Here is a 22,673-nt window from a genome sequence, read left to right as displayed (position 1 = left end):
AAGAGCGAATGTCAGAGGAAGCAGATTAGTATTCAACTTCCATGTAACTGAAAGTGCATCCCACAACGTGGGAGAAAGATGGAGGGGGGGGGGTGTCAACATTTCCATTGAAGTAACTCTGCTTTTCTTGTGCCTTCTCACAGATAAATCCTCAGGAAAGTACTGATAAACTCCAGGACAGTGTACAAAAAGGAAATCAACACACATACCACTCTAGAAGATGTTCAACTCATTTCAATACCTGTCTGTAGATACAGATCACCATTTGTTCTAATAATCCAGGCAGTGTCATCGCTCAAAGATACAAATGCGGTTTGAGGTAAAGCTTCATACCAGTGACGTTTGCCTTTTATTGTTACTTTTCCACAGGCAAAAGCTTTGCTGGTTTTTTGTTCAATCTTCCAGAGAAGAGCCCCTAAGGAAGGAACCTTACGTTAATATGATGAGTCACATTTATTTCAAGATAAATAATCAGTCTACCTTTTCACATGCTTCACTTTTGCTCAGGGTCCTTCCAGACAGGCCCTAAATTCCAGGATCTGATCCCAGTTTTTCTGCTTTAACATGGATTATATGAGTCCACACTGCCAGATAATCTGGGATAAACAGAAAGCCTGGGATCAGATCCTGGGAGATAAGGCCTGTCTGGAAGGGCCCTCATTCTCTGTAGTTAGTACTAAAGTTTGACAACCTTCCCACATTTCTGTCTTCGCAGAGGAAGGATGGGCATGTTGTTCAAAAGAATAGTAACAAGGCTGGTTCAGGAGAACAAAAAGGAGACGGGAATTAAAAAAATACAAACTCAAAAAAAAATCTTCAAGGATACTTCCAAAACTCCCACTTTCCAGCAAAGCTGGGTAATAAAGCACTTCCAAGGGACATACCTACCTTGTTGCTCAAAACTCCTGCTCACACAACTATTGACTGCAACAAACATATTAAATAAGCACAAGAAAGATTCTACAAAATGTGTGTGCCTCCTTCCTACAAATCCCCCTTCCATTCATGTAATAAACTGGTTCTCAACCTGTGGGTCCCCAGGTGTTTTGGCCTACAATTCCCAGAAATCCCAGCCAGTTGAAGGCCAAAACATCTAGGAACCCACAGGTTGAGAACCACTTTATTACGTGAATGGAAGGGGGATTTGGAGGATTTAAATCCAGAGGTCATTGATTTTAATAATTTTAAATAGTTTTTATATGAATTTGATTATGTGATTTAACCTGTTTTAAACAATGTATTTATGTGTGTTTGGCATCTAATTATTGCCAGTCTGTACGCCGTCCTGAGTCGCCTTCGGACTGAAAAGGGCACAATAAAAGTGTGGTAAATAAATAAACAAACCCACAGGTTGAGAACCACTGATTTAGTGCTTTTTACAGTATAAACCTGTCTGAATGTGAGGACTTTCTTCAATTACAAAGCTTTGAAAACTATTCTGGGAGTTTTGGGCTGGACAGTGCTGTACAAATACTTCGGCTGAATTAGTCACCCACTGCAACACCATATTCTGTTGTTATTATTATACTCGAGTGTGAAATGTGAACCACCCAAGACTGTATGGCAAAATATATTTGCAAAGTGACTGATAGCGACTTGTTTTTGCATGTTTAAAATTGTGAATACTGCTAATATTCCAAGTTTATACTAATTCATATAAGGAATATTTGTAGAAATTAGATGCAGTTTAAGTGAAAGATATGAAGTCACATTTATACTGTCATAAAAAGAGAAAGTAAACATCTTCCTATGCCAAATGTGTCAGAGACATTCAAATACAACTTAACTGCCCCATCTGCAGCCTGAAGCATTCCGGTCTAGGAAATTTGTTTCTACAAAAAGACAACCTGAAACTTCAATACAATACGACCCCCGTATCTGCAGAACCAGTACCCAGTGTTTCATTTACTCACGTTTTACAAAATATGTCCTCCTTAAGCATTTTCTCAGTCCTCTTGTAAAGTGTTTCTCGAACTGTGCTCCTCCGGGTGTTTTGGACTTCAAATCCTAGAAATCTCAATCAGTTTACTAGCTGTTGTGGGAGCTGAAGTCCAAAACATCTGGAAGAGCACAGTTTTAGAAACTATGCTCTAGGCAATTCTGTTGTATGTTTTTGTCAGAGTTGGACAATAGAGAATGCTGTCTGGCTTAGCAATGCCTAGAAAAATATCTTCTCTAAGCATTTCCTTGATCCTCCAATGCGACTCTATGTTACACTTCAGCCAGAAGTAATTCATTCAACAGAATTCACTATTACCAGTATTTTCACATACCCTTACCAAATCCTGGAACAGATCCCCTATGCATACAGGCAGGCATGTAGCCAGAGGGGGGGGGGCTTCAGGGGCTTCAGCCCCCCCCCCCTGAAATTCTCATGGTGGTTCGTGAAAAGGCCTTACTGGTGCATTATTTAAACTGTTATGTTTATTCATATCATGATCTGATCACCATACTCAAACCCCCCTGAAAAAAACTCAGCCCCCCTCCCCCGAATCGAAATCCTGGCTACGGGCCTGAATACAAGGGTTGTACTGTATATTCAACCTACCTTATCATTTTTAATTTTCTACTCATGCAGTAAATGCTGCTATATTTTGTGTCTACAGTACTTCGTTGTAAACACCAAACATCCATATTAGAGAATACTATATTGTATTATCGAAGGCTTTCATGGCCGGACTCACTGGGTTGTTGTCGGTTTTTTTGGTCTATATGGCCATGTTCTAGAGGCATTCTCTCCTGAAGTTTCTCCTGCATCTATGGCAAGCATCCTCAGAGGTAGTGAGGTGACTGAGGATGCTTGCCATAGATGCAGGCGAAAAGTCAGGAGAGAATGCCTCTAGAACATGGCCATATAGTTAAAAAAAAAAAACCCTACAACAACCCAGAATTCTATATTCATTTGGGCTTCCATGTTTTGTAAAGTGCTCATATCACAGCAAAAGGGCAGGGAATGATACAGGGTTATGTATTATTTGCTCTAACAATGGCCTCTGTATACTGTATATCAATAATAAAGACAGAATTTAACCCAAGCAAAGAAAAGCATTTGAGTTTTTTCACAAGTTTCCTAACAAACTACAAAAATTGCTATCCTAAACCAACCTGAAGGCGAGACTGCCACCTGCTGGACATTGTCTTCAAATCTCTGCCAGCGCAATCCAGCGCTAGGTAAAGCACTGCAGTAGAGGCCACCTTTGTAATCCAGGCACCAAATGTATTTATCAGAGACGACCAGGCTCAAGATCCCATAGCCAGGGCCTGCGTAGCCCATCCAGCTTTCTGCAAACTAAAGACTGGAGAGTTAGAACTGAGTGAGGTATCTTCATGGGTACAAATATGGCAAGTCACAGAACATTTTTTATTGTAGTGTTAAGTGCTCAATGTCCAGGAGACAATTTACTTATGGATCCACATCACCTCTCCGAAATAAAACTGGAAGGGATTAGAAATCTATTTATGATTTGCACTTCTCCCTTTGGAGATGAATCAAGATGCATGCAGCTGCAGTTGGTAATACTACCATTATACCTCTGATTAATAGCTGCCATCTGTATCCATGCCCTGCTCACCCCACTAGCTCAATAGATATCTTGAGCAATGATTAATCGATTTGCCCCAAAGAAATGGGAAATCAATGTTTCCATTTGATGTTGGATGTTTTGTCTTATGCCTGTTATAACAGGCTGTGCTTTTTATTTAATTTTAGTTTGTTAAGTTATAATTCGTATTTATATGTTGGGTTGTATAAATGTTGTTAGAATGGATATATTGTTTTTGTATTCAGGCATTGAATGTTTGCCTTTTATGTTTGGAATCTGCCCTGAGTCCCTTTGGGGAGATAGAGTGGAATATAAATAAAGTTTTATTATTATTATTTGAAACACAACAAGATGAGTCCACAACACTCTGCTGGCTGTTGAATTGGATCACACATTGGACACTTCCCAAGTGTCTAGGACTGTGTGATGTATCAGTGAATAATGCATGCAGATCCCAGTAAGGTGGCCTTCTGCAGCTGGCAGATGGTAATTTTGTCAGCACCGATTGTGTTTAAGTGCAGGCCAAGGTTTTTAGGCACTGCACCCAGTGAGCCGATCACCACTGGGACCACCTTTACTGGTTTGTGCCAGAGTCTTTGCAGTTCTATTTTTAAATCCTCATATCGTGGCAGCTTTTCCAGTTGTTTCTCTGCAATCCTGCTTTCACCTGGGATTGCGACATCAACGATCCATACTTTGTTTTTATTATTATTATTATTATTATTATTATTATTATTATTAAATCTTGCCAACCAAAAGATTGACAGTTTGAAGCAGAGTCAGGGTGAGCTCCTGACCTTTAGCCCAGCTCCCCGCCAACCTAATAATAATAATAATAATAATAATAATAATAATAACTTTATTTATATACTGCTCTATCTCCCCTAGGGGACTCAGAGCAGTTTCCACATATGCAATGACACAAAAGAAATATACAGAGTAGTCCAAACAAAAACACAAAATTATTAACACAAAACAAATACAGTTAAAACCAAGTTCAAACACTATTCTATGATCTGGAATGAGTTGCTAAGGGACGGGGTAGTCAAGTGGGCCTAAACTGTCTAAGATGTCTGGGCCCAGGATAGTGCAGAACAATATAGGGCTGGGGAGATGGAGGGGAAGCAAAAAGTCGATCCTAGCAGTGACCATAGTGGGGCCTGGGACTATATTTTCAGGACCTATTAACTGACTATGAGAGGGACTGGACAGAACGAATACTCCGAGAATGACAGGGGGTAGGATCGAAAATGGCATTAAGCACGGAGGTATTTTAGGCACGGCGCTTCAGAGGAAACTTTATGAACAAAGAAAGCTCTTGGGCAAGGAGATGGAGAGACAGCAACCCCCTGTGGTCAGAACCAAGCACAGCCTCCAAAAGATGCCTACTGATGAGAAAAAGTCTAAATATATCTCTATCTGTTGCCTTTGTTTAATTGGCATTGAATATGTGTTCTGTGATACTCCTTGAGTGTTTGTGTGTGTGTGTGTGTGTGTAAGCTTTGGATAGCATTGGAAAGGGTTAAAATCTCTGTGGTGTTGGTTTTGCTGTCTGTGCCCCTGTTCAGAAGATTTCACTTCACTTTCTGTCCCTGTGATAATTGGGTTTTGAAAAATGTAACTTGTTATGGAGGCAAGGATTGGTGATAAAGCTTCCGTTGAGACACATTTTCCCCATGGTATCTCTTACAGGAGTGAATTTCCCTTCCTGCTGTCTTACCCCCATTTTTACTATGAGTCGTTTGTAAGTTGGATGTTTGTAACTCAACGCTACCTGTACAAAAAAAATCCCTAAAATGTGTTTTAGCGAAAAGGTTTAATTACAATGGATCCAACTAGGGAAAGGGCAACCACTCAACACCCTAACCTGAATCCTATTCATGCACAGAGGCTGACTTGCCACCTACTTCTTCTCAAGCCCCACTGCACTCTCCTCTAAAAGTTACTTCTGGAGTTTACAGAGGATATGTGGAAACAGTATGGGTGTGTCATAGGTATGGGCTTGTGAAGGAGAAATAGCAGAATTTGCTTTCTGAAACATAAAGGGGCTACTATATATACTCATGTATAGGTTGACTCCATGTATAAGTTGAAGGCAGATTTTGAGGTCAAAATTAGGGATTTTGATTTGACCAATGGTTAAGCTGAGGGTCACTCCATGAAGAGGGGGAAGCCCTAATGCTTCCGCACAGGCCAGCTGCCCCTGGTTGCCACCACCAATTCCCAACCCAGGCTTTTATACAGGGCAGAGGTGGTGATAAGGCAAAGAGACTTAAGGGGATTGGTGCTTTTGTTGGATTCTCCCAGGACAGATTAGCGCTCTTGCCTTTTGCCACTCAACACAGAGAAGGGGACAGTTCCCTTTTTTGATAAGAAGTAAATACTAACATGTGGACAAACTGACCCAGTTTTTGGCGTTGAATTGATTAAAATTTCTTGACTTAATCATGGTTATATAGGGTAATCTTAGTGTAAGTACATGTTGGAGACCCTCTGACAGATGTTGCAACTGTAAATACCTGGTCTGATTTTAAAAGCACTCCTTCTTCCATGTGTGTTCGGATCTTGTCCTGCAGAGGAAGACAGGCCCCGATTTCTGCCACACTCGCCTCTGAAGAGGAGTAAGACAAGCCATGCCCATAGATGTCCTCTTCATCACTCGATGCAGATTTCTCAGCTCTAACATCACAAGTGTCACCGATCCATTTGCGGGCAGTGTGAGTGTTGGGCATTGCTTGAAATCCCCCCCAAAAAGCACTCTCTTGAGGATGTACTTCTTTTTCAGAAAGGACAGGGGGGATGGTGTCCCCCAGAGGCTGCTGTTGCTTCTGCTCTGGGTTGTTTTGTATTGCTGCAGCCCAACCAAGTAGCCCATTCTCGGCATTAGAGGCTGCATGCACATTTGCAGGCAACCCTTTCTCAGAGCTTGTGTTTTCCACAGACTCTAAATCTCCTGAGGAATCTAATTTATCTGAAGTGCTCTCCATGATACATGGGAAAAGAGTATGTGCTTCATTTTGACATGGCAGCTCTACAATGGCTTTGGTTTGTTCAGATTGAGGGAGTGTCCAATTACATTCAATGTCATCACAGCCTAGTTTTTCTTCAGGCAGAAGCAAGGGAGGATCAGAGGTTGAGAAGTCCATAGTAGACAATGTGCCTACTGCACTTTCATTGTTAGAAAGTTTCAGCATTTCAACCGCACCATTGTCCTCAGGTGTAAGAGCAGCCACCGACTCTGGAGACTGAAGAACACTGAATGTTTCAGAGCCATTTTCCTCCCGCAACACGTTTTGAGATTCTGAACTAAATATACTTTCCTGGTCCACAGAATTCACACTTAAGCGATCTGTGATGCTGCCCATGAGGCTAGAGTTAATGGAGAATGAATCTGCATTTAGAAATGAAGAGCTATCACTGAAGCCTTGATCCTCATAGCATGGTGTGCTTTCCAGAGAGCTGGGATGTCTCCTGGCTCCATTTCCTACATTTGTACATAGTTGGGAAATAGTAAGGGAAGGGTGAGAGAAGATGGGGACAGAAAACAATGCAGTTTATTAGTTGAAGGAATACAGTTCTAGGGCCAAGTGAAAGCAAGGAATAATTTCATTTTTTGATTTTGTACAGTCTATAAAAGTATTTAGAGTGGATAACATCATCAAAAACAAAATGAATAATAAAGCCATTGTGATCACTATAGAATAATAAACCATTAAATCATTGACATACATAATTAATAAACATTAAATAAACATTAAAATAATTTAAAGGGTCAGTTTGAAGAGAGAAATCGTCAGGTCTTTCCTGAAATCACTGAGAATGGAAATGGGTCACAGTCCTAAATATGCAATCTGGAAGCATACAGTAAAATGCCCTTTGTTGGATATCTGTCTAATAGGACTCTGCAGGCACTTAATAATAATAATAACAACAATTTATATTCTCCTTTATCTCTCCGGAGGGACTCAGCGGATTACAAGGAACATGTGAGGCAAACATTCAATGCCTTTTAGCACAACAGTGAACAATGACATGCAACACAGACAAAGATAAAGTTCTTTCCCTTTTTCCATCTCTGGCGTCTGGAGGCCAAATCCAGCCATGGGGAGGTGCTCAAATCCAGCCATGGGGAGGTGCTCTTGTTTCATTCTGTATGGGGAACCCTTTTACCTTCCCGCTGAGGTGGTACCTATTGATCTACTCGTATTGCATGCTTTCGAACTTGCTAGGTTGGCAGAAGCAAGAGCTGACAGTTGGGAGCTTGCCTTGACTAGCAACTTCAAACTGCTAATATTTTGGTCAGCAGCTTTCCTACAGCTAGCAGTTTAACTTGCTGTGCTACTGTGGCTCCACTTGGGAGGAGAGAGTGTCACAGGCCACAAAAAGACACACAGGCCATGGACCACATTTCGCTAATCCCTGATATACGAGATGTTGAACATGGCTGACAAAACAGAACCCTGTGGATTATCTTATAACAAAGGATATAGTCGTCCAACAGTCATCCCACAATACAGCTTTGTTGGGACAGCTGGGAGAGAGAATCAGAATCACTCCATTGCAATGTCCTCAACAACCAGTCCAGGAAGGCTGTTCAACTAGTATGTTTTACAATACTGAAATCTACTAAGATGTACAGGAGAACTGATAGGATCCCATGTGCTCAGTCCAGTCGCCAGCATAGGTCATTCACCAAGTTAAACAAATCAGACCCACTTCCACACTCCATTCAAACATTGGATTTCAACAGGTCAAGATAATAAATCGTTCAGAAGTGCCTGCAGTTACAGCACCCCCACTATTTAAATCAACAAAAGCATGATACATGGCTCATAATTTATAAATATTGTTTGGCTGAACGTAGACTTCTTTAATAAAGGTCACGGCTGACCTCTTTTAAGTAGAACAACCCCTTTCTATAAAGAAACATTAATTTCCCTCACCCACCGGCATTACGTCCACTTTAGCAGATTGAATTAGTCAGGAGTGATAAGGATCAAGTAAACAGATGGTAACTGTCTCTGTTTCATACAGTCTTGTTCATATCCACAGGACCAACAAGCTAAAACAGATCTCACATCACAGGAACAAGCAGGCAGCCTAGTTAGATTAATCCAAGCTGCCCCAATATAAGAGCCCATGCCATCTTGCCAATTCTGTGTGCAAGCTATGCAACAAATACATTATTTGGAGACTGAAGCGTTCCCCTAGCCTCTGTCTTCCATATCCACAATATGGAGACAGCAACTTTGGTCTTTCTTAAAAGATTATGCTAAAGTTTCAAGATAATTTATGTGACGGACTTTGTATGCTCTAAAACAGTCCTACTCAAAGTGATGATCTGTTGCCCAATGCTAATTTGCATTGAGTTTCCAAGAAAGAAATGGTTGTAGTCAATGAAAACAAATATGGAATGTGTTCTCAAAGGTACTCAATCCAAAAAATAATGAAAAAATAGTTGGCTAAGAGTAGAATATTACATATAGATCATAACAATAAAAAAGTATCAAATTACTTCGGTACAGGGCTTGGAAAATTGCATGCATATTCTCTGCACTTTTTTTCAATTCTTGTAAAATTTGTTCAGATGGATTTGGTACCTTTTGAAAATAAACTCTATAAATAGGGTGCCAGCCCTATGGTACTTCACACCAAACAGCTGAAGAACTTCTCTACAGTACTATAGAAATGCTTCTGTCATCACCTTTTCAAAGGGTTTGATTCTGTGTTGCAGGTCACAGTCTTTCATCTTTTGGCTCAGAAGGCATTTTTCTGCTGTAAATAGTACATAGACTCAGCACATAGAAGATGGTTTTGAAAGGCAGCAGATTACAGAAACTGTCTTCATAGATCTATCAGCAGCATATGATACTGTAAATCATTGCCTTCTCCTGAGAAAAACTTATAATATCACTAAGGACTACTACCTCACCTGTTTCATAGGAAATCTGCTACAAAACAGGAGCTTTTTTGTTGAATTCCAGGGCAAGAGAAGCAGATGACGAAAACAGAAGAATGGCCTACCTCAGGGAGCATGCTTGCTCCATCAATGTTTAACATTTACACAAATGACCAGCCATTGCCTGAAGGGACAGAGAGTTTCATCTATGCTGACAATCATGGCATCATTGCTCAAGCAGGGAGCTTTGAAATGGTTGAACAGAAGCTCTCCGAAGCTTTAGGTGCTCTTACTGCCTATTACAGGGAAAACCAGCTGATTCCTAATCCATCTATAATGTAAATGTGTGTTTTTCATCTTAAGAACAGACAAGCATCTCGAGCTCTGAGGATTACCTGGGAAGGAATCCCACTGGAGCATTGAAGCACACCAAAATACTTGGGAGTCACTTTGGACTGTGCTCTGACTTATAAGAAGCACTGCTTGAATATCAAGGAAAAAGTGGATGCTAGGAACAATATTGTATGAAAGCTGATTGGCACAACCTAGGGAACACAACCAGACCTAGTGAAGACATCTGCCCTTGCGCTTTGCGACTCTTCTGCTGAAAAGGCATGCACAGTGTGGAATATATTTCACCATGTTAAAACAATGGATGTGGCTCTGAATGAGACATGTCGCATTATCACAGGATGTCTACGCTCCACACCACTGGAGAAATTATACTGCTTAGCCGGTATTGCACCACCTGACATCCGCCGGGAAGTAACTTTCTGTAATGAAAGGACCAAAGCAGTGACATCTCCAGTCCATTCTCTTAGAATATCAGCCTGCACACTGATGCCTTAAATCAAGAAATAGTTTCTAAGATACTCGCAGGAACACCTCAGCAAGTGAAAGTCCAAAAGTGGCTGGCTAAAACCCGGAACCTCAAGCCACGGCTGATACTGAATGAGAGACTCCACCCTGGGCACACAGAAGGCTGGGCAACTTGGAAGTCGCTGAACAGGCTGCACTCTGGCACCACAAGATGCAGAGCCAACCTTAGGAAACAGGGTCACAAAGTGGAGTCCACGACATGCGAGTGTGGAGAAGAGCAAACCACAGACCACCTACTACAATGCAGCCTGAGCCCTGCCACAGCGACACCAGAGGCACTCCAAGTGGCCATCTTCTGGTCAAAGAACATTTAGCATAATGCCAAGTTTTGGAACTTTGTGTTTTTTAAATACATTTTAACTGTACCCTCAACTCACTTCTGACATGATAGATAAATAAATAGTGTAAATAGGTATCAGATTCACTGAGTAAGTCACAAGTGTCACAGTGGCCCCATGTACCAAAGGTCACAGGTAGCTATTTAAGGCTGTAGTTCAGCATGGATCAGCATAGCACAGAAGTTCAACGCACAGATCCACATTAGGATTAGCCCACAGACTTTCCAGACAGCCTCTGAAGCTCTCCAGCACAGCCGTTCCACATCTCACAGAGAGGAGAGGCAGTATCAAAGAAGCTCTTGGCTATCTCCGCGTAGCCAGGCATAAAATAATTACAGCAGTGTTGAGATCTGCTAAGGGTCCTCTGATCCTGTCTACTTTCTGCATGAAATAGCTGTGGGGAAGACCTTTAAAGACTGTTCAGAAAGGGCTGGATGCTTTGGGGCCTGAAGTGGGAGGGAGAGATTATCAAAAAAGATAAGGTGTAAGGAAAACATAACTGTGTGTACATCTCTAATAGGTAATCCAAAAGATGATAATCCACAAGATCCAATCAGTTAAAGCTTTCACTTACCAATTAAGTTAGATTTGTTTGCTATTGTTTTAATCCAGCTCTACTGATGTAAATAGGATTAACATTGCTTGAATGCAAGTAAACACCAAGACCCAAGGAATGAAAGTAGATATCTGTGCAAACAAACAAACTCTCCAAACAAAACCAAAGTCCTTCAGCCTTATTCTTCATATTACATGTATAAGTTATATCATTTCTAAAACACAAACATTAACAAGAAACATATAAAATCAGAATTTTTGTGAGGCTCTAGATGAAAACGTTCCATGTAAAAGAATAACATCTTATTAACTCATTGCTTACCTGGCCTTCTCTTCTTCTTTTTCACTTTGATTGCTTTTACAATCAGTTCCTGGTTGAAGTCTTCAGAACTAATCAAGCTGAAGCGCTGGGAAGAAAGTTGCCCTTCTCGCTGTACTTCTGAGGTTTGATCCCCTCCAGTCAAGAAACTGGAACTGCTATCCACAGAATTCACAGAGCTGCTCCTACTTCTTGATTCACTTGCTACTGAATAGCCTCTTCTTCTTGGGTTGGTGTTCAAATCCCCTAGTTCATCAAAGCTCTGTGAGCGCAGTTTCTCTATGACTAGTACTCCATCTGGGTCAGCTTTACCTACGGAGCCATTTTTGTCACCAGGTGTTTGGGGTGAAGAGGAGATACTCAGTATTTGGTTTGTTTCTGGAGAAGGCTTGGATGGCATCGATTCAATGATCAAGTGTGGACTCTGTAACTTGGGGCTCAAATCGGATGATGGGCTCATCACTTTTGACCTGAGATCTGAAAAGCAAAGTTTGAAATGCTAAAATTGAGGAAGGAATCAACTACTCACAATGTCAGACATGGAAATACTATTTATTTATTTATTTATTTATTTATTTATCGCATTTCTACCCCACCCTTCTCAACCCCCGAGGGGGGACTCAGGGCAGGTTACAAAAGGCACAATTCGATGCCAGCATAAACATAACAATGGATAAAACATGTAAACAGCAATTATAACAATTAAGAGAGAATGTGATTATTAAATTATCAATGGGGAAGTAGGATAGGCTGAGAAAGGGGGGGAAAACCCTCTTATAGTAAACTGGAGCATTAAATTGTTCAATGAAATGAAATCAGCATTAGTTGGAAGACCAACCTGTCCCCTCCCAAAATACATACATTTTACATAACTAATAATGAAGCTGTGGCATTTGCTATGACCATGTGGAATAATGGCTGCTCACCTAGAGGCACATGTATGCAACAATGGGGCTTCATCTACTATTTCCACTGTTCATCATCATCACAAGTATCTTGGGATTTCCAACTTGGCCATGGTGGCCCACGCTCTGGTTACATCCCGAATGCGTAGGGTTGCCTCTGAAGACTGCTCAGAAGCCTCAGCTAGACCAACGCTCGGAGGACAGGTTGCTCTCGGAAGCGGGGTACAGGGAGCGTACAACTTCCCTGTTATGCCAGCTCCACTGGCTGCCTATTAGCTACCAGTCAAAATTAGAAGTCCTGGTTTTAACCTATAAAGCCCTAAACGGTTCTGGCCCAGTTTACCTGTCTGAAGTATCTCCCTCTACAAACCACCAAGGACCTTAAGATCATCCGGTGAGGCCCTGCTCTCGGTCCCACTGCCATTGCAGTTGTGTTTGGTGGGGACGAGAGACAGAGCCTTCTCTGTGGTGGCCCCTCGGCTATGGATCTCGCTCCCTTATGGGATTAGATCTGCCCCATCCTTCCTGATCTTCCGGAAAAAAACTCAAATCCTGACTATGGGATCAAGCGTTTGCAGAATAGACTGATTTACTGGTGAAGATAAGGTTTTAGTGGACCGCAATGGACTGACTTGGATGACGATTCGAACCAGCAAACTGTTTTAATGTATATTTATAACTGTTTTTTAATGTATACTAATTGTATGTTGTGTTCTTATGACATTGTGTCGGCATCAAATAATTGTCGGTTGGAAGATGTCCTGAGTCCCTGTTCGGAGGTTGAGAAGGATGGGGTATAAATGTTCTAAATAAAATAAATAAATAAGGCATTGCCACCCATGCAAAGGAGCTCTCAGAAATACACTATACTGCATAGAGTCCTCCCAATTTCAAGAAATTGTTTTGAGGAAATGCAGCAGGGTGAGTGGTAGTAAATAGCACCTGGGAAGGTTACCTGTTTGGTTTTAAAACTCTCAAGAGTCACTTCCCTAGTGTCCCCATGGTGACTGGGAGGGGAAATATTTGAGAAACAGAGTGTAAAATGTAACTTTTCTGAGCTCCGTTTACTAGTTGTCCCAAGATAACAAGAGAATAATTTTGTGTGTGTGAAATCCAAGTCACAAATTATTCAAGTCATTATTTGAAGAACAGATAATTTGGGACAGCAGAGTTCTGAATTTTAAACTTAACTAGTAGCCATAATGGCTCCTGGTAATTGAAGTAAAAAAAAAATAACTTTTCCAAGTTCTGCTAGGAAAATTTGCTCCATTTCATCTATAAAACTTCAGGATCACGTCACTACCTATACCTAAAAATTCACTGAGAATTACAACTTGTCTGCCAAGAGACTGACATAACACAAAACATTGTATATTCTTTTGTCGGCCTCATCAAATTCAACACACGCAAGAAGCAGCAGTCAATGGGGGACCTGTTTGCTAAATAGTAAATGTGAGAAAGTCAAGGGCAATTTGCATCCATTCCAAGAATAGAAGTTCACTCACCACACACTGAGTACTTCACAAACGGTGCACACTCAGCATGCTAATATATACAAACCTGTAGACATAAGCCCCTCAGGTCTGCTTGAGATTCTAATGATATCTCTGTCTCCCTTTAAAAGAAAAATCTCATTTTCAGTGCAGGACACAGACACAATATCGCCAGACCCTTCCAAACTGCCAATCATCGTCTATGGAAACAAAAAAAGTTGAAGGTAAGTTGCGAATGTGCCAAGAAGTAATTTAGAATGCAAATAACATGTCAGACTTCTTATTGTATTTTTGTCAAGCAATGTAGCAAAATGACATGGCTGAACTGCTGAAGAATTAATGTACAATTTATGTAAATCTTGCCTAAGAGCATGAAATGTGTTATAAAATGTTTTAGAATCTAGCTCTCTTGCGATAATAATTCACTCTTCTTGGCATGAGAAATGCAATTTCAGACAACATTCTCAGACACTTTCAAGTTCCAAAGTAGCATACATTAACAAGTCTATTAAGGAGAAGAAAAAGAGGAAGAATATCACTGCATTTTGGAACATGGTGACAAGTGAGACATGCATGTAATATCCTATTTGAGAAAAGTAAACCTTTCATGCATGGTATCATGCCTTGGGCATGAAACTAGGACACTGAGAAACTAATGTTCATCTTAGTACATTTTTCACAGCTAACTGATATAGTCCTGGTACTTCATATCACCACAAGGTCAGCCAAAAAGTACAGCATAAAACTCCTGTTCAGAAACAGCTATTAAACTAAGAACAGGGAGCCTTTCAGTCTGTGATGTGAACTGAATTTCAGATGAGTCCTTACCAGGGCTGTGAAGTCAGAGACAGGAGTAATTTTGGCTGGAGTTGGTCAAAAAGACTTATTATAAAAATATATGGAGAGTATCATGTTATACTTACATTTTACTCCAAATGAATTAAATATATTTGATGTTCTATCAATCTAAGTACCCAATGACTCACGTAGTAGTGATGAAATGCTTTGTACTACCATTTGGCTACAGTAGGTTTATTATTAGTATTTATATTTGCCATTTATGAAAGTATCAGTTAATAATAATGATATCAACACTTTATTTATATTCCGCCCTTCTCCCCGAGAGGACTCAGAGGGGAAGGTTTGCCAGAACCAGGCAAACATTCAATGCCTTGTTATAATGAAATACAATGAGACACAAATACACAGACAAAGGCAAAGGCTTCTCCTTTCATTTCCGGCTCTGGAGGAGATGCTCATCTCCAGCTCTGGGAGAGGTGCTTTTCTTCATTTCCAAGCCTAGAAACCTGTGTTGTCCACAGGCACCTCCTGGTTGTGTGGCCAGCATGATTGCATGGGGCATCTTTTCGCCTTTTCCTGCCAAAGCGGTACCTATTGATCTACTCACATTTGCATGTTTTCAAACTGCTAGGTTGGCAGAAGCTAGGGCTAACAATGGGAGCTCACCCTGTCCCGCAGATTCAAACTGCCAACCTTCAGGTCAGCAGTTCAGCAGCACAAGGGTTTAACCCACTGCACTGCCTGCAGGCCCCAGATAATAGAAATAGAGGGGAGTTGAGAGTTAAATATTTGGGATGCTGACTACACTGTCTTGGTTCTCATGGTCTGCATTCCCTTGTAGGCACAGGAAAGAGAGGTACCAAATACACCACTTTATTTGACCTTTAAACTCTAGTCCCAATGACTAAGCTGCAGGAGAGGCATTTAAAGCTTTTAGAATTAGGGAGAAAATCTTGGAAACTATCTAAAAACGGTGTTAACAAAAAAGGAGGAATAGCTACTGGAGGAAGTCTGAAGTGCCAAACTGGCAATCAAATTTCAACCACATTACTAGCAGCATATGCTAACACCAAGCTGCAAAAGTAGAATGTTGCAATGCCAAAATCTTGTCACAGCACAGATCGATCTAAATGCATTCTTCAGAACAGAGCTACTCAGTGGCAAAGCATGGACCAGCGCCAGTGCATGAGCCAGTGACTGCCAGACTGTGATGAATTTCCAGCAAACTATAAAAATATCATAATAACATGGCAGAAATTTGGCACCAGTCTCTGTCACACTGAGAAATTAATAGCTGGCCTGCTAAGGTAGCTGAAAAAGCATTGTTTTGGACACAATTATGTAATAATTACAGAAAGACATTCAACTGGGATGGTCTTCAAGTGCAAAGGATCAAATGTTCCTCTGTTGGCATTACTCACCTGGTTTACTGTGTCCAATAAATAGATGCTATATTCATTCCAGCTCAACACCCACCCTTCCTGGAAAAAGCAGGAAATGAGTCCAAGTTGCCTCTCTGGGAAATTATAGCTATTCTTGTTCAAGGGTTCCACTCGAGGATATAATTCAAAAGGCTTCATCCCAGCAGTAAATACATCTTTCAAAATGAATGTAGCCTGAACAGTCCCATGGACATCTGATTTCCAAAGACGAATCCCAGGTCTTCCAGCAAATAATGTTAGATCACTTCGTTTACACAAACCAGGTATAAAACATGCTCCAAATTTGCCAGTACTACAATTCAAAAGAAAAAGAATGGTCAAACAACGTAATTATACATATTTGTGGGTGAAAAACATATGATTCTAAAACCCCAGGTTGGAGTTGACTTTGACAATAATCAGAGCCAGCTAATCACCTCCCAACAAAGGAATTCCCACAGGCAGTAAGTAGCCAGACCTTGAAGCTGCAAGGCCATTAAATGCTAATCAAGGTGGCCAATTGCATCATTCACACCTGCCTCAAACAAACAAGAGTTATTTCTCCCACCCTGGACATTCTACAGATATATAAATCCCACTTGCCTAGTTTCCAAGAGACCTCACAACCTCTGGGGATGCCTGCCATAGATGCAGGTGAAATGTCAGGGGAGAATGCTTCTGGAATATGGCCATACAGCCTGGAAAACTCACAACAACCCAGTGATTCCAGCCATGAAAACCTTCGACAATACATTTGACAATAATGATCCAACTTTTTAAAAAAGACCTAAATCTAACTGCCAACCCCAAATAGAAAATACTCATTCAATTACGTTCATATTTAAATTAACTTCATTTAATCAAATGCCCCACTGTAGTTAGGCCTAGTCATGGTATCTATAATAATGGGGCGGTTTAAGAGATTAACACGCTAGTCCTCAAGAACTATATTGTATATTTTTAAGGGAATGAAGAACAGGAATAATACATGAAAAGTATCTATTATGCTTCTTTTACTAGTAGTTTTAGAGATGAGCAATTGCTTATAAAACATTTTAAGAAAAGCTGTAAGGATCTCAAGAAGCCATTCAAACCCATCTCCATTTACAGCTGCTTGGAACAATACTGAAGAGTTACTTTTTTCTGGGTTGGGCTCCAACTTGCTTGACAGACTTTTCTTCAGTATAAAAAAGTAGACTTCGTTGTAAAGTGGAGACCAGCAGTACTTTCTGACTATAATCCAGTTGTACAATTGAACATGGTTCTTCCAATACCAAAGTGGAGGTGCAAAGTCCCTGGAAAGACAGAACACAGGGAAGAGATGAGCACGATTTTTCAAGATAAGATCCTGTGTACATTAAAACTTGCTAGGTGTCCATGTTAGCTTGGTTAAAACTGGTTCAAACAGTAGCTGACTATCTGACAAAGGCACACCAGAATTCGGTTCCCATAGCCCACATCATATAAGACCAAAACATTATTCTTGCCAAGATTTCCTTAAGTTGGTGGAGTCTCCTTCTCTGGGGATTTTTAAGCAAAGACTGGATGGCCATTTGTTGGACGTGCTTTGATTGTGTGTTCCTGCATTGTAAGGGATTGGACTGAATGGCCCTTGTGGTCTCTTCCAACTCTATGATTCTATGGAAGACTAGCAGTATTCAAAATTATCATATATACTCGAGTATAAACTGAGCTTTCCGGCCCTTTTTTTGGACTGAAAAAGCTCCCTTTGTCTTAGACTCAAGTCAAAGTTATTTATTATTTTACTCTGTTATTATTACTATTATTATTAGTATTATTATTCCATTATTTTACTCTATTATTATTTTATTGCATTTATTATTTTACTCTATTTATTTATTTTTAAATATTTTTTAATTATTTTATCATGGTTCAATACATTTGTTATACAGTGTTTATTTTACAGCAGATACATATTATTCAATACAACCTACCATACTTTAACTTTTGGCATCTACTGTTATTTTTCTGCTTATGCATATTATCTATCCCTCACCACTGTGCTCCCCCCCCCCCCTTCCCAAGCCACAGCTTTTACATATCATCTGTCCAAAATTTCAATTCTTCTTGTGGAGGTAACTTTCCTTTTTTAAAAAAAATCCTTTTTCAATAAATTTTCTCCATACATCATCAAAATCACTTTGTTTACATATACCTCTTTTAATTTTTAATATGTCAGCTTATCATTTACTGCCAATTTCCATACTTCCTTGTACCGCTCCTCTATTTGTATATTATTTCTCTTTTCCAATTCCTTGCTATAAGCAGTCTTGCTATTGTTAATAAGTTTGTTATCACATCTTTATCCTCTTTTTTCAATTATCATTATATAATTATACTAAAGCTATACTAGGACTTCTTTCTATTTTAATATTCATTATATCTACTATTTCTCTAAATACTCCCCCCAAAAATTATTTATATATTTACATTGCCACCACATATGTATATATGTTCCTGGTTCTTGACATCCTCTCCAGCAATTTTTTGAGTAGTTTTTATTTATAGTTGCTATTCTTACTGGTCCTTAGGTACCATTTCCATATTAATTTTCTTTAACCCGTATTGATAAATTTTTAGATATCTTTGTCTCCATAATTGTTACCACTCTGTTTCATTTATTTTTATCCCTAAATCTTCTTCCCAGACTTCCTTGAGTATGTTATTTTTGGGGTTTTTTTTACTCTATTTATTATTATTCATGTATTATTTTATTCTAGAGCCCCCGGTGGCGCAGTGGGTTAAACCCCTGTGCTGGCAGAACTGAAGACCGATAGGTCGCAGGTTTGAATCCGGGGAGAGGCGGATGAGCTCCCTCTATCAACTCCAGCTCCTCATGCGGGGACATGAGAGAAGCCTCCCAGAAGGATGATAAAAAATATCAAATCATCTAGGCGTCCCTTGGGCAACGTCCTTGCAGACGGCCAATTCTCTCACACCAGAAGCGACTTGCAGTTTCTCAAGTTGCTCCTGACATGCCCAAATTTTATTCTAATATTATTATTATATTTTACTGTATTATTTTTATTACATTTATTATTTTACTCTATTTATTATTATTGAAAGGACACATAAGCACATTTACTGTACATTGAAAAGGGTTAGAATAATGGTTTAATCAGAGTTGGACAATCATATCTTAACTCACAGTTTTCTTTAAATATTCAAAAATATTTAACCTACTGATGCCTCAATTAATGTAATTTCATTGGTATCTATTTTTATTTTGAAATTTACCAGTAGCTGCTGCATTTCCCACCCTCGGCTTATACTCGAGTCAATAAGTTTTCCCAGTTTTTTGTGGTAAAATTAGATGTCTTGGCTTATATTCAGGTCGGCTTATACTCGAGTACATACGGTACACATTAATTCCAAATATGAGCAGAACTGTAGACCCAATTTCTAAGTACCACTGCTATCCATGAGTAAATTAAATAAATATATATATGCTGTGTGTATGCGAGAGTACCTAGATTCTTGAACAAGGGTGTGTAATATAAATTTCTGCATGTTGAAGTTTACATTAATGACACCATCCCACCCAACGAATTCGGTACCAATGCAGTAAGTCTTGTATACGACTGCTCCCTTAGTATGTACTTAGGGGGAGATTGCTCTTTCATTTCTGTTCCAAATCTTCTGTTCAAGAACTTTCCTGTTTAGACAAGCCTTTAGAGAAGGAAACTAAATGTTTATGGACGGGAACAAAGTGCAATATGATCTGACATGATGCCATAAGAATGTGAATGTATATCATTGTTGCTTTAAATTGTTATTTTATGATGTTTTGTACTTATTATCAATGTATTTGGATTGCTGTTTACATGATTTTAATATGTTGTAAGCTGCTTTGGGTCCCGTGAGGACCCAAAGTTCAGGGATTTTTGTCTGTCGATTTTTGCCTGTCGAACACTATTAGAACCTCAGGTCCTTCAACTGAACGTAATTGTAAGATAAAACATACAAAAGGAAATACATTTCCACATAACTGATATTTGAACTATGAAAGTCACTTTCTCAATAGGGGATGATGGCCTGTAATGTAGTCTTATACTTCATATGTTTATTAATGGCTGCTACCGTGGCCATGATGGCTAGATATTACAGATGTCATGACTTTGAATGCTAACTGCAGAGGAGGAAAAAACAGAAGAGGGTTAAACTTCTTGATGCCTTGCTAGTAAACTTTTCAGAAGCATTTACAAAGCCACCATGGAAAACAAAGTCACTTGGCCTTATATTTAAGACGATAAGAAGCCTAGGTCCCTAGTATCAAGAGTTTACATTTTGAACAACCAACAATTTACCTTATCTAGATCCAAAGCAGAATAGACTATTTTTCCTTTGTCATCTCCAGAGAATAATTTCATTCCATTAGGACTCCATGCCAAGGCTGTGATGCTACTTTTGTGGAAACCAGAAACATTAAACCTTCGAAGCTGAAAATGAATGCACCACGTGAACAAACAAAGGAGAAAGAGGAGAAAAGGGAAGACATACAGTGACTTGATTCATTGGGCCAGCTTAGATATTAGCACATCTTTCTATCAATCAAGCTCCTTCATTGTCACAGGCAACAGATATTTCACAGAAATGTATTACCAAACAAAGCTGTCCTGTCTAATTAAAACATTCAAGGAAGAAAAGCCCAACAATGAGTGCTTGAAAGGTATTTCATTAAATACAGTTTTCTTCTTGACTGCCATAATTAAAGAACTAGACAATTTAATGGAACTGTCTTGGACATCTTAGAAGTTTAATTAAGTTTGGCTCTTACTTGTTTGTTTCTCCCAGGCAGTGAAGAGACAAGCTGAAATATAGCAATTTTCCCTGACGCTGTCCCAACAGCAACCAGATCATCAAAGCAGCTCAAAAGCTTCACAACAGTAATTGACTCATTTTTCCCCTAATAAAGCAAAAGCAAAAGCATAGCAGAATTAGCATGATAATATTTGAGTATCATGTGGTTGTGCCTTCTGAGTGTTTTTCTCCCAAACACTGGCAAGAGTACCATTGAGCAGTGTTCCTCTTACGAAATTTGTAAAGCCAGGATATTACAATTTAAAATGGGATTAAGAGGACTAAGAAATCAACAGGGCCACCCTCTCTCATCTCTTTTCACAAAGTATACCCCATTAAGGTAACCAAGGCAGGTTATCCAACACAACATAGAAAACTCAAAAGGGGGGGGGGGGAGAAATATTTTGAAAAATAGAACCATGCTGTAATCAGGAAATGTTTGTCCTTACCTCAAAATTGTATTTTTTCATGTGGTTAAAGTGCCTGCAGTACAAATACAGCATTCCAATACTGCTGCCCACAGCAATGTAGTTTCCATTTGTATCAAGCGCAGTGAGGTACACCACAATGGAACGAAATCCCTTTTGAATTTTTGTAGGAATTGCATTGAGAAGGTAGTACAAGGGGCAGAACTCTTTGAAAGAGGAGGATGGTGTTTCCGAGGCCATTGTAAACATCTGCATGTGCTACCTCCAAGCTGGGGGGGAAAAGAAAAATATCATATTTTGTGGGGGAGAAAGACATTTTTCTGTTATGTGAATTATATTTCACTGAAAGGACACAAATGTTGATGTTCTCTCCTGCTCACCTTCCCGTAAAAATGATTTTTTTAAAAAAATATATATATGGTACCACATCCCTAATGTACACCTTGTTTAGTTGAGTGTAATTTTCACACAGCATTTTGCTCCACATAACATAAAAAGAAAAATATTAGTTTTTTTTCCATTTTGTAGGGCACCTTATGAGATTTTAAGGGACTTAACAACAACAAGAACAACAACAACGGCAATTTTTGTTTATTGGAAAAACATCTGGCTCTGCTTTTCCATTATTCTTAATGTTGATTTGTTCAGATTTTGTTTAATATTATATGAATATATCTTGTTATAAGAACCTCTCTTTCCCTCCTACAGCAGAGCTGCTAGAACAGTGGCCCTCAACCTGTGGGTCCCCAGGTATTTTGGCCTACAACCCCCAGAAATCCCAGCCAGTTTACCAACTGTTAGGATTTCTGGGAGCTGATGGCCAAAACATCTGGGGACCCACAGGCTGAGAACCACTGTGCAAGAAGATCAAAAGATTTTGCTCCCATTTTGAGCTAAACAAAATAACATTTTGTCTGAATCTGCACCTGGTGAAATTTAACTATTGTCATCAATGCATAAATCATGTAGCCCTCTAGATGTTGTTGGAGTACAGTTCCCAGCATTCCTAATCACTGGTTATACTTGCAAGAGCTACTGAAAGTTGCAGTCCAACAACATCTGGGGGGACATAATAATCCCACCTCAAACTATAATTTACAAAGCGGACATTTCAATAAACCAGTGGTTCCCAACCTTTGGGCCTCCAGGTGTTTTGGACTTCAGCACCCACAGTTCCTAACAGCTAGTAAGCTGGCTGGGATTTCTGGGGGTTGAAGTCCAAAACACCTGGAGGCCCAAAGGTGGGGAACCACTGCAAAAACCATAGTAATG

The 22,673-nt window shown here is 39.7% G+C and overlaps 1 protein-coding gene across 2 annotated transcripts in view; it reads right to left on the bottom strand.

Moving 5' to 3' along the window:
- TECPR2 (tectonin beta-propeller repeat containing 2) overlaps window positions 1-22,673 on the bottom strand; it is a 66,600-nt gene that overhangs the window by 36,175 nt on the left and 7,752 nt on the right. For both annotated transcript variants that reach the window (XM_060755154.2, XM_060755158.2), the window contains exons 2-11: window positions 21,423-21,670; window positions 20,951-21,079; window positions 20,481-20,612; window positions 17,290-17,447; window positions 16,153-16,465; window positions 13,998-14,130; window positions 11,536-12,009; window positions 6,062-7,026; window positions 3,106-3,289; window positions 242-415 (exon numbers count right to left, since the gene is read on the bottom strand). In XM_060755154.2, the coding sequence (XP_060611137.2) occupies window positions 242-415; window positions 3,106-3,289; window positions 6,062-7,026; window positions 11,536-12,009; window positions 13,998-14,130; window positions 16,153-16,465; window positions 17,290-17,447; window positions 20,481-20,612; window positions 20,951-21,079; window positions 21,423-21,656 (2,896 nt within the window). In that variant the 5' untranslated portion in view covers window positions 21,657-21,670. The remainder of the gene's footprint in view (window positions 1-241; window positions 416-3,105; window positions 3,290-6,061; window positions 7,027-11,535; window positions 12,010-13,997; window positions 14,131-16,152; window positions 16,466-17,289; window positions 17,448-20,480; window positions 20,613-20,950; window positions 21,080-21,422; window positions 21,671-22,673) is intronic.

Source organism: Anolis sagrei, chromosome 1, assembly GCF_037176765.1.
Source record: "Anolis sagrei isolate rAnoSag1 chromosome 1, rAnoSag1.mat, whole genome shotgun sequence".
Lineage (NCBI taxonomy): Eukaryota > Metazoa > Chordata > Lepidosauria > Squamata > Dactyloidae > Anolis > Anolis sagrei.
The sequence above is the reverse complement of the archived record's forward strand: the minus strand, read 5'-3'. Positions and strand labels throughout refer to the sequence as shown.